This window comes from Mastomys coucha, unplaced genomic scaffold (assembly GCF_008632895.1).
Source record: "Mastomys coucha isolate ucsf_1 unplaced genomic scaffold, UCSF_Mcou_1 pScaffold21, whole genome shotgun sequence".
Taxonomy (NCBI): domain Eukaryota; kingdom Metazoa; phylum Chordata; class Mammalia; order Rodentia; family Muridae; genus Mastomys; species Mastomys coucha.
The window spans coordinates 97346242-97359070 of NW_022196904.1; the positions used below are offsets into that span (position 1 = coordinate 97346242).

The 12829-nt window shown below is 37.3% G+C and overlaps 1 protein-coding gene and 1 pseudogene across 1 annotated transcript; both read left to right on the forward strand.

The window, feature by feature from the left end:
* The first annotated feature begins 5090 nt into the window (after positions 1 to 5090).
* On the forward strand, positions 5091 to 6074 carry LOC116100846 (olfactory receptor 510). Its single transcript, XM_031384569.1, has one exon. It carries the CDS (start codon positions 5130 to 5132, stop codon positions 6072 to 6074), a length of 945 nt encoding a protein of 314 aa, XP_031240429.1. The 5' UTR covers positions 5091 to 5129.
* A 5370-nt stretch (positions 6075 to 11444) lies between these two features.
* LOC116100847 lies at positions 11445 to 12212 on the forward strand (annotated as a pseudogene).
* Positions 12213 to 12829: the final 617 nt, after the last annotated feature.

Sequence of the window (12829 nt, forward strand, 5' to 3'; positions counted from 1 at the left end):
TAGTAAGGCAAAACTGAAACCATAAAGGAAAACCGAAACCAGCAATAATCAAAGCACCTAACATAAACAAGAGACTTGAGGAAGGAACTTCAAAGGTAATTCCGACAGAGGTGAGTTAGTTGTCAGCAGTCTTTGATCTACACCAGTCTGGGATTTGCTCCACAGGTGGCATTCGCAGTCCTGGGTCTTCCCTGGCACTGTTCCAGGCTAAGGGGAGGGAGTCCACAGTTGAGTAGTACCCCATTGTGTAGATGTACCACATTTTCTGTATCCATTCCTCTGTTAAGGGACAGCTATCTGGGTTCATTCCAGCTTCTGGCTAATATAAATAAGATTGCTATGGACATACTGGAATGTGTGTCCTTGTTATATGTTGGAGCATCTTTTGGGTATATGCCCAAGAGTGGTATAGCGGGATCCTCAGGTAATATTATGTCCAATTTTCTGAAGAAATGCCAGAATGATTACCAGAATGGTTGTACCAACTTGAAATCCCAACAACAATAGAGGAGTTTTCCTCTTTTTCCACATTCTCACCAGCATCTGTGTCAACAGAGTTTTTGATCTTAACCATTCTGACTGGTGTGAGGTGAATTCTCAGGGTTGTTTTAATTTGCATTTCCCTGATGACTAAGGATTTTGAATATTTCCCACATATCCTATCAGATTACCATAGACTAAGGTTGGTTTTCAATAACAATAAAAAAACAACAGAAAGCCCACATACACATAGAAGCTGAATTCTACTCCAATTATAACTTGGTCAAGGGAGAAATAAAGAAAGAAATTAAAGACTTTTTGGAACTTAATGAAAATGAAGGCACAACATACCCAAACTTATGGAACATAATGAAAGTAGTACTAAGAGCAAAACTCATAGTTCTGAGTGCCTCTAAAAAGAAAGTGGAGAGAGCATACACTAGCAGCTTGACAGCATACCTGAAAGCTCTAGAACAAAAGGAAGCAAATAGACTCAAGAGGAATAGACAGCAGAAAATAATCAAACTTGGGGCTGAAAACAACCAAGTAGAAACAAAAAGAACTATACAAAAAAAAAATCAACAAAACCAGGAACTGTTACTTTGAAAAAAAAAATCAACAGGACAAATAAACCTTTAGCCAGACTAACCAAAGGGCACAGAGACAGTATCTAAATTAGCAAAATAAGAAATCTAAATGGAGACATAACAACAGAAACCAAGGAAATGAAAAAAATCATTAGATCCTACTACAAAAGTCTATACTCAACAAAACTGGGAAATCTGGATAAAATAGACAATTTTCTAGACAGATACCAAATACCAAATTTAAATCAGGATCAGTTAAACCATCTAAACAGTACCATAAAAAAATAGAAGCAATCATTAAAAGTCTCCCAACAAAAAACAAAACAAAACAAAACCCAGGACCAGATGGGTTTAGCACAGAATTCTATCAGATCTTCAAAGAAGACCTAACACCTATACTCTTCAAACTATTCCACAAAATTGAAACAGAAAGAACACTATCCATTTCACTCCATGAATCCAAACTACGTTTATACCTAAGCCACACAAAGACCTAACAAAAAAGAGAACTTCAGACTAATTATCCTTATGAATATCAATGCAAAAGTACTCAATTAAATTCTTGCAAACCGAATCCAAGAACACATCAAAACAATCATCCATCACAATCAAGTAGGCTTCATCTCAGGGATGCAGGAATGGTTCAATATACGGAAATCCATCAATATAATTCACTATATAAACAAACACAAAGGAAAAAACCGACATGATCGTCTCATTAGATGCTGAGAAAACATTTGACAAAATTCAATACCCCTTCATGGTAAAAGTCTTAGAAATATCAGGAATTCAAGCCACATACCTAAACATAGTAAAAGCAATATACAGCAAACCAGTAGCCAATACCAAACTAAATGGAGAGAAACTTGAAGCAATCCCACTAAATTCAGAGAACAGACAAAGCTGCCAACTCTCTCTCTCTATCTATCCAAAATAATACTCGAAGTTCTAGGAGAGCAATTAGACAACAAAAGAAGGTCAAAGGGATACAAACTGGAAAGGAAGAAATCAAATTATTACTATTTGCAGATGATATAATAAAATACTTAAGTGACCCCCCAAATTCTACCAGAGAACACCTAAACCTAATAAACAACTCAAACAAATCAGTAGCTTCCTCTACTCAAGAATAAATAGGCTGAGAAAGAAATTAGGAAACTAACACCCTTAACACTATTCACATATAATATAAAATATGTGACTCTAACCAAGCAAGTTAAATATCTGTATGACAAAAATCTTCAAGTCTCTGGAGAAAGAAATCTAAGAAGGTCTCACAAGATTCAGAAATCTCCCATGCTCATGGATTGGCAGGATTAATATAATAAAAATGGCCATTTTGCCAAAAGCAATCTATGATTCAGTGCAATCCCCATCAAAATTCCCACACAATTCTTCATATAGTTAGAAAGAGCAATTTGCAAATTCATTTGGAATAACAAAAACTCAAGATAGCAAAAATTATTCTCATCAATAAGAGAACTTCTGGTGTAATTACCATCCCTGACCTCGAGCAATGGTGATTAAAAAAAAAAAAATGCATGGTATTGGTACAGAGGCAGGCAGGTAAATCAATGGAATAGAATTAAAGACCCAGAAATGTACCCACACACCTCTGGTCACTTGATCTTTGACAAAGGAGCTAAAACCATCTAGTGGGGAAAAAAATGGGATTTTCAACAAATGATGCTTGTTCAACTGGCAGTCAGCATTTCAAAGAATGCAAATAGATTCATTCTTATCTCCTTGTTCAAAGCTCAAGTCCAAGTGGATCAAAAACTTCCACATAAAACTAGATACACTGAAAGTAATAGAAGAGAAAGTGGGGAAGAGCCTCGAACACATGGACACAGGGGGATATTTCCTGAAGAGAACACCAATGGTTTATGCTCTAAGATCAATAATTGACAAATGGAACCACATAAATTGCAAATCTTCTGTAAGGCAAAGGGCACTGTAAATAAGACAAAATGGCAAACAACAGATTGGGATTTTCTCATTATTTGAAGAAATGCTTAATTCATTATTGCGTAGATCGTCGACTTTGAGTTTGTTTTGGTTTGCCTTGAGTTTTTATTGATTGTAGATATTAATCCACCACTAGACATTTAAGGGTCAAAATCACAGCATCCAAATTGTTTGAGTACTTCAGTCTTTGCTCTATCGAATAAATACTGAGAACAAGAAAAAAACCATCTATATCCTGTCTTACTGTGAAGATCCTCTACATGTGAAATGCTTAGCATAATTATTAGTATTAAGAAATGTTGAAAGAAATATTGGTTGTATTTATTGTAGTGATTGTCAAACCAACCCTGCAATAAAGGGCTACAGTGTTCTGAAATTAGGGTTTGCATGAGAACTAAAGTACCACCAATTCTTTGGGCTGAAGAGTTAGTGTTATCCCACGACCTATCTACATCAAAGGCACTAGTCAATAGTGACACTTGAACTGTATTTCTATTCTTGGAGACATCCAAGTCACTTTTAAATTCTACTTCACTGTGTAAGTTTAAAACATTCATGTTCTGCCTTAATATGCAATGATAGAAGTGTATATTTTTGTTATTTAAATTTTAATAAAGTTTCACTTCATGCTCCTCTGGGCTATTTGATGGCATATGCTAAAGGTGATAATTTAAATACTTATTGATAAATATATATAGAATGAATGAAATTATGTTTCACTTTTATACTTTTATAACATTATTTATTTAGTACAAATATAATTTAAACTTAGAAATAATTTTTCTTAGAAAATTTTTCATATTATGATGTAGTGAATAGTAAACAAACCCTATATGACTGTGCATGAACACCTAAGAGAGAACAAAAGGATAAACTGATCTCTTGAGAATTGGCAGGATCTTGGGAGCTTAGTTATTCTAGTCTGTATATTGACTCACTCAATATCTACCACAGGAAATAGCAATGTTCCATGATACTTAATTCACATTTGAATCTTTAGCATCTTCAGGGATTTATTCTCAAGGGAGACAAACACTAAAAGATGACTACATAACCATGCAATCTTGACTTTTCACTGAAGGATAAATGAGTTCTCATTTCAGGGTAGGACTCTGACTTTTCATAATGAATCTGGCTGAATGGCTTTCATATATAAACTGAGAAAAATATTAATGTACTCAAATTAAAATTGTCTTAGCTATGGGTTGAGTATCTATTATGTTGTTATCAAACTGATTGGATAAATATTTCACATTATATGATAAAACAGCATTTTCTCTTTTAAATATATTAAAATAACTAACAATTATCAATAGATATTTTTATTGATAATTTGAAATTCCTGCTTAGTTGGTATATAAACAAAAATTTATCGATATAGGAAAATATTACACAATACCTGTTTTAAAAAACTTTACAAAAAATCCAATCATTTCAGGTAGAAAGGAGTCTAAGATTATTATTATTTAACTTTATTATTACTTCTATGTTAAATAGTGCAGTTCTGACAGTTAAGGTTCTAATTCTGATTTTAAAAGCTAGAAATGACATGCAATTGAAATAATGTCTTTCAAATATATAAAAATAGGGATTAAGTTAGTATTTGAGGCAAATATAATATCAGATTTAAAAACAAAATATATAAGAAAATATTGTAATTTCATTCAAATTAATTACTGATTTGTATCTATGCATAATACTTAGATTCATGCTTATGTTTAAAGAAGTATGTAAATATATTAGCTGCTACTCAACTATTTCTTATAAAATTTTATGCATTCATCTTTCATTACATACTACTGATTATTATTTGCTTTTCTAATTGATATTCTATGTTTATTTTTCACTTTAAGGAAATGGTAAAAGTAATGTAAAGAAACAGGCTTTTAAGAGATGGAAGGTTTTTAGGGGTATTGTGGTAACCACATTTAAATTGTAGACTCATCCTTGCAGGTTAGTAAATAATACATGTTTGGCCATCTTTAAATATAATTGCATTATTTGTATACTAATGAAATTGAAACTAGTCATTTATAAATCTGCTCCTTTAATGTCTCCATTACAGCCTTGATCTGGCAGCAGCCACACTATCCCATGGCTTTCCCGGAGGATGGGAACCACACTGCAGTGACAGAATTCATTTTATTGGGATTAACAGACGACCCAGTTCTTAGAGTCATCCTCTTCACCATCATCCTGTGCATCTACCTGGTGACTGTGTCTGGGAACCTCAGCACCATCCTTCTCATCAGAGTCTCTTCCCAGCTCCATCACCCAATGTACTTTTTTCTCAGCCACTTGGCTTCTGTTGACATAGCCATCTCTTCTTCTGTCACACCCAATATGCTTGTCAACTTGCTGGTGGGGAGGAGTAGTATCTCCTACACTGGCTGTGGCATCCAGCTTGGCTCAGCTGTTTTCTTTGGGGCGATTGAATGCTTCCTTCTGGCTGCCATGGCTTATGATCGTTTTGTGGCAATCTGCAACCCACTGCTTTATTCAACCAAAATGTCCACACAAGTCTGTATCCAGTTGCTTGTAGGTTCTTATATTGGTGGGTTTATTCATGCTTCTTCCTTTACACTTCCCTTTGTTTCTTTCCTCTTCTGTGGACCAAATACTGTCAATCACTTTTTCTGTGATTTTACTCCTTTAGTTGAACTCTCCTGTTCTGATAATGGTGTCCTCATAATTCTTGATTCATTTTCTACTGGCTCTATCATTGTGATCACAGTGTTTGTCATAGCCATTTCCTATTCCTACATCCTCATCACCATCCTGAAGATGTGCTCTACTGAGAGTCGACACAAGGCTTTCTCTACCTGCACCTCCCACCTCACTGTAGTCACTCTATTATATGGGACAGTCACATTTATTTATGTGATGCCTAAGTCCAGCTACTCCACAGACCAGAACAAGGTGGTGTCTGTGTTCTACATGGTGATAATCCCCATGTTGAACCCCGTCATCTACAGCCTCAGGAATAATGAGATTAAGGGTGCTCTGAAGAGACAGCTTGGTGGAAAAAATGTTTTCTAAGAGTCATCAGTTATTATAAAAGACTTCATAGAATAATAATGCCTCTTTGAAATATTAAATGAAGTGTTCTGATTGAAAAAGTAATAGTATATTACTAGCTTTTCAATAAATATGGGGGTTCAAATTTCATGTTGCATAGAAAACTAGGAGTTTTTTAATAAGATCAAATTAATTTTTAACTTAAGGGCATAAAACTAATAATATAAATATAAATTGCTAAACATAATTTTAAGTTACATTAATATTTTTCAAACTTGTTCATATTTAAGCATGTTACAGGTTTGATTTTAATTGGTCAGAGTCTCGCTTGTATAATTGGCAAAGGTCTGATAACTATATGGCTCTCTTGGGAATGAAAGAGGCATTTAAACAGTGAGCCTAATTGCAATACTTACTTTACTTGAGATGTATCATAAAAGAGATAAGTCACTCAGAAGTTTTCTGTCTTTATTGGCAAGGAGCTGAGTGGCTTTGTTCAGCTGCACATCCCTACCATAAGGTATAGAAACCTAATGAATCAGTAGACTCAACCCACCAGGGAATGAGACTTGTAAAACTCTCTGTCAGGAATGACCCTTTTCTTTTATAAGTTGATTATCTTAACTATTTGTTATAGCAACTGAAACCAGGCTAATACAGATTTCAATACTTCAGGCTGTGTTTGAATTAACACTTAGTTATCTTTAGATAAATTTGATAAATATACCTATCCTCACTCCAACATGTAACATGTAACATGGATACATGCTCCACTATGTTCATAACAACCTTATTTATAATATTCAGAAGCTGGAAACAACCCAGATATCCCTCAATGAGGAATGAGTACAGAAAATGTGGTACATTTACACAGCTATTAAAAACAATGACTTTGCCGGGGGGGTGGGGGGGGGTGGCGCACGCCTTTAATCCCAGCACTTGGGAGGCAGAGGCAGGTGAATTTCTGAGTTCGAGGCCAGCCTGGTCTACAGAGTGAGTTCCAGGACAGCCAGGGCTACACAGAGAAACCCTGTCTCAAAAAAACAAAAAAAAGAAAAAAAGAAAAAAAAAATGACTTCATGAAATTCACAGGCAACTGGATGAAACTTGAAAGTATCATCATGAGTGAAGTAACCCAGTCACAAAAGAACACACATGGTATGTACTCACTGACAAGTGGATTTTAGCCAAAAACAAAACAAAACAAAACAAAACCTCAGAATACCCATGATACAACTCACAGACTATATGAAACCCAAAGAGAAGGAAGACCACACCAAAGTGTGGAGGCTACAGTTCTACTCAGAAGAGGAAGAAAATAATATCGGGAAGTAGAGGGAGAGAGGGATCTGGGAGAGAGAGAGAGGAGAAGGAGGGAAAAGAAGGGCAAGTTTAGATACAAGAGGGGATGGGGGAGAAGTACAGAGGGTCAGGAATTTGAAAGGAGGTATGTAGCAGTGGGAAATGGGAACTGGGGGTAGCCACTATAAGGTCCCAGATGCTAGGGACCCAAGAGGTTCCCAGGACCCAACAGTGAGGACATTATCTGAATTACCCAACAAAAGGAAGATAGAACCTGTAGAGACTATATCCAGTGGATAGACATGGTCCCCATCTGAGGGATGGGGCTACCCACCCACCTCAGAAATATTAATCCAGAATTATTCCTGTCAAAAGGAAATGCAGGGGCAAAAGAGTGGAGCAGAGGCTGAAGGAAAGGCCATTCAGAGACTGCCCCACCTAGAGATCCATCCCATCTGCAGTCACCATCCCAGACACTATTGCTGATGCCAAGAAGTGCTTATTGACAGGAGCCTGATATAGCTGTCTCCTAAGAGGCTAGGCCAGAGTCTGACCAATACAGATGTGGATGCAGGTAGCCAAACATCGGACTGAGCATGGGGACCCCAGTAGAGAAGTTAGGGTAAGGCCTAAAGGAGCTGAAGGGGTTTTCAACCCCATAAAAAGAACAATATCAACAAATGAGACACCTTCCCCTCCCCCCTCCGAAGTTCTCAGGGACTAAACCACCAACCAAAGAGTACACAGCCAGGGACCCATGGCTCCAGCTGGATAGGTAGCAGAGGACTGCCTTATCTGGCAACAATGGGAGGGATGTCCCTTGAACCAGTGGAGGCTCGATGACCCAGGAAAAGGGAATGCTAGGCACTGAGGCAGGAGTGGGTGGGCTGGTGGGGGAGGATCCTCATAGAGGCAGGGGGAGGGGAAGGAGATAGGGGAGTTGTGGAGGGGAAACTGGGAAACATTTGAAATGTAAATAAATAAGATAACTAATAAAAATGGGAAAATTATTTTTGACGTATTCAAAAAAAGAAAAAAAGCAAAAACAGACTAAAAGTCCTAGAAATATTGTAGAAAGGCTAATCTATAAGGATGGACCTTGTAGACTCATAAAGCTCCTGATCTGTGGTCTTTGACTCTGGTCATGATCTAATCATGGAGTCTGAAGAGAAGAATCCATCCTTGATTTATCTGCAAATTTCTCTTACATTTTGAAAGCTTCATACTTTATATTGATCATATCCACCTAGCACTATCTCCTTCTAAGTTCATACAGTGCCCATACTTCATCTACTCCTGCTCAATTCAATATCTCATTTAAACATTTTAAATTATCTCTTTTATTTGGGAGATTATAATATAATTTTATCCTTTATTCCATTTTTATTAATAACCTCTGAGTATAATTGATGTTTCACATATGCAGATGGGTATATGGACATCCACTGGGTAAATAACATACCAGCATGCTTGTTCCTAAAAGAAAGTGACTCTCTGTCATCAAGAAACATCACCTGTCAATAGCTCCTCTGATAGTGCTGAGAAAACAGAAGTATTTTTTCCTTCCATTCCTGCTGGAATGTGGATTGGCCAGATCTTGTGCAGGTAACCATTTTAATTGTGCAACAGTCATGTTATATTTACAACTCAGCATTATAGAGTGCTTCTCTCCACCTTCCAGCTTTTACTTAAATTCATTTGAATTCCCCTTTGATAAAGTTCTCTGTGGATTGTAAGGTGGAGAATGATATAGATAATCCATATTCAGGTGAGCACATAGAGTATTTTGATCATTTAAAGGCCTCTGCATTGACTACTACCCTCTGCAAAAAGAAACTTGTCTAACCAAGGTTGAAACAATACAAACTTCTTCCCTGTGTTCATGATTTCTGCCTCCTTAAACTCCTGGCCTGCATTGAAACAGAAGCCAAACAGAGATGCAGTGACACTAACAGAGGTAGTGAACCAAATGGATTTAACAGGTATATTCAGAACATTTCACCCTAAAACAAAAGAATATACTTTTTTTCAGCCCTTCATGGTACCCTCTCTAAAATTGACCATATAGTTTTTCATAAAACAAGCCTCAATAGATACAAGGATATTAAAATAACACCATGCATTCAATCAAATTATGAAGGATTGAGGCTAGATATCAACAACAAAAACAACAGAAAACCCACATATTCATGGAAACTGAATAACTCTCTACTCAAAGATAACTGTGTAAGGGAAGAAATTAAAAAAAAAGAAATTAAACATTTCCTGAAATTCAACGAAAATGGTGAAACAGCATACCCAAATTTATGAGACACAATGAAAGCAGTGCTAAGAGGAAGAACATAGCACTAAGGGTCTTCATAAAAAAAATTCAAGAGATCCTACACTAACAACTTAAAAGCACACCTGAAAGCCCTAGACCAAAAAGAAGTAAATGAATCCAAGAGAAATAGAAGGCAGGAAATAGTCAAATTCAGGGCTGAAATCAACCAAGTAGAAACAAATAGAACTGTACAAAGAATCAAAAAAAAAAAAAAAAAAAAAAAAAAAAAAAAAAAAAAAAAACAAGAGATAGTTCTTTGAAAAAAATCAACAAGATAGATAAAACTTTAGCCAAACTAACTAGAGGGCACAGAGACAGTATCCAAAGTAATAAAATCAGAAATGAAAAGGAAGTTATAACAACATAAACTGAGGAAATTCAAAATATCATCAGATCCTACTACAAAAGCCAATACTCAACAAAACTAGAATATTTGGATGAAATGAACAATTTTCTAGACAGATACCACATACCAAAGTTAAATCAAGAGCAGGTAACCTATTTAAACAGGCCCATATCCCCTAAGGAAATAGAAGCAATTAAAAACCTCCATACCAAAAAATAAAAATAAAAAATAAAATAAGACTAGGGTTAGATGGCTTTAGTGCAAAATTCAACCAGACCTTCAAACAAGAGCTAATACCAAAACTCCTCAAACTATTCCATAAGCTAGAAACAGAAGGAACATCACCTAATTCATTCTATGATGCTGCAATTACTCTGATACCTAGCCACACAAAATTCCAACAAAGAAAGAGAACTTCAGACCAATTTTACTTATGATTATCAATGGAAAAATACTCAATAAAATTCTCACAAATTGAATCCAAGAACACATGAAAACCACCATTCACCATAATCAAGCAGGTTTCATCCCAGGGATGCAAGGTTGGTTCAATATACAAAAAAATCAATCAATGGTAATCCACTATATAATCACACTCAAAGAAAAAAAAAAACATGATCATCTCCTTAGATGCTGAAAAAGTATTTGACAAAATACAACACCCCTTCATGTTAAAAGTATTTGAGAGTTCAGGAAATCAAGGCCCATACCTGAACATAATAAAAGCAATATATGGCCAAGATCAAACTAAATGGAGAGAAACTGGAAGAAATTAAAATCAGGGACATGACAAGGCTACCCAGTCTCCCTGTATCTATTCAATATAGTACTCAAAGTTCTAGCTAGAGTAATAAGACAACAAAAGGAGATCAATGAGGAACAAATTGGCAAAGAAGAAGTCAGGGTATCACTATTTGCAGATGATATAATAGTATATCTAAGCAATCCCAAAGAGTCTACCAGAGAACTTCTGCAGCTGATAAACAACTTCATCTAAGTGACTAGATTATAAAATTAACTCAAACAAATAAGTAGCCTTCCTTTATACAAATGATAAACAGGCTGAGAAAGAAAATGGGAAGCAACACCCTTCACAATAGTCACAAATATTATAAAATAGCTAACCAAACAAGTAAAAGTTCTGGATGACAAAAACTTCAAGTCCCCGTGCACAGCTGCGGAGTGAGCAGCGAACAGGGGAGCTGGTCCCACTCCAGAGCGACTGGGAGCCTCGGTGGAACTTCAGAACCTAGAAGCATCATCCTTGTCTGCCTGCAGCTTTCTGGCTTCTCCAGCACTGTGCAGGGGAGCGAGCTCGTGCATCATCCGCGCAGCAGCCGCTGGGACTAAGAGCAGGAACATGGAGGATGACTGACCCCCCAGAGTCTGAGAGCAGCCCCTTCCTGTCGTCTGAACAGCCATGACCCACTTCAACAAAGGCCCTTCCTAAGGCGCCGAGGTCAAGAACAAGATCGCATCCAGTTTGACCAGCAGGCCGAGGAAGATCTACGCAACTTCATTAAAGCTATGAAGCCCCATGAGATATTTGAAGCAAACGACTTTTTTGAGAATGGCAACATGACCCAGGTTCAGACTAAGCTGGTGGCTCTAGTAGGTCTGACTAAAACAAAAGGATTCCATACAACCATTGACATTGGCATTAATTATGCAGAAAAACAAACAAGACATTTTGATGAAGGAAAATTAAAGGCTGGCCAGAGTGTAATTGGTTTACAGATGGGAACCAAGAAATGTGACAGCCAGGCGGGCATGAGAGCCTATGGGACTCGGAGGTATCTCTGTGGATCCCAAGATGCAGACAGACATACCCTTTGACCAGACTATGATTAGCCTGCAGATGGGAACCAACAAAGAAGCCAACCAGGCTGAGATGTTAGCGCAGGGTACCAGAAGGAACATCTATGACACTACGGCCAGTGGACAACTCCACCATTTCTCTACAAATGGGCACCAACTAAGTTGCTTCCCACAAGGGAATGAGCATGTGTGGGCTTGGGCAGCAAGTGCCCCAAGTTCTGTGCCGCACCCACAGAACCTGTCATTCACAATGGGTTGGAAATCAGTGATAGCGATATTCAGGGAGAATACCCGGATGAGTATCATGGCAAGTCCAGATGACTACCCTCGAGAGTACCAGTAGGGCGATGACCAGGGTATTGATTATTAGAGTCAAACACAGGAGAAGTAGTATTTAGTCCATTGTTTTATCCAGTGAGACCCAAGCTAGCCTTTAATATTTCAGTTTTTTTCTTTTTTCTTTTATTAGATATTTTTTTATTTACATGTCATACAATATCTCCTTTTCCAGTTTCCCCTCTGAAAAAAAGAAAAAAAATTTAAAAATAAACCAAAAAACAAAAAACACCAACAGCAAAAACAAACCCCTGTTCTATCCCCTCTCCCCCTGCTCGCTACCCCACCCTCTCCTGCTTCTTGGCCCTGGCATTCCCCTACACTGGGGCATAGAACCTTCACAGGGCCAAGGGCCTCTCCTCTCATTGATGACTGACTTGGCTATCCTCTGCTATACATATGCTGCTGGAGCCATGAGTCCCACTATGTATACTCTTTGGTGGGTGTTGAGTCCCTGGGAGCTCTGAGGGTACTAGGTAGTTCATGTTGTTGTTCATCCTAAGGGGCTGCAAATCCCTCAGCTCCATTGGTCCTTTCTCTAACTCCTTCACTGGGGACCCTGTACTCAGTTCAATGGATGGCTGTGAGCCTCTACATCTGTGTTAGTCAGGTACTGTCAGAGCCTCTCAGGAGATAGCTATATTTAGGCTG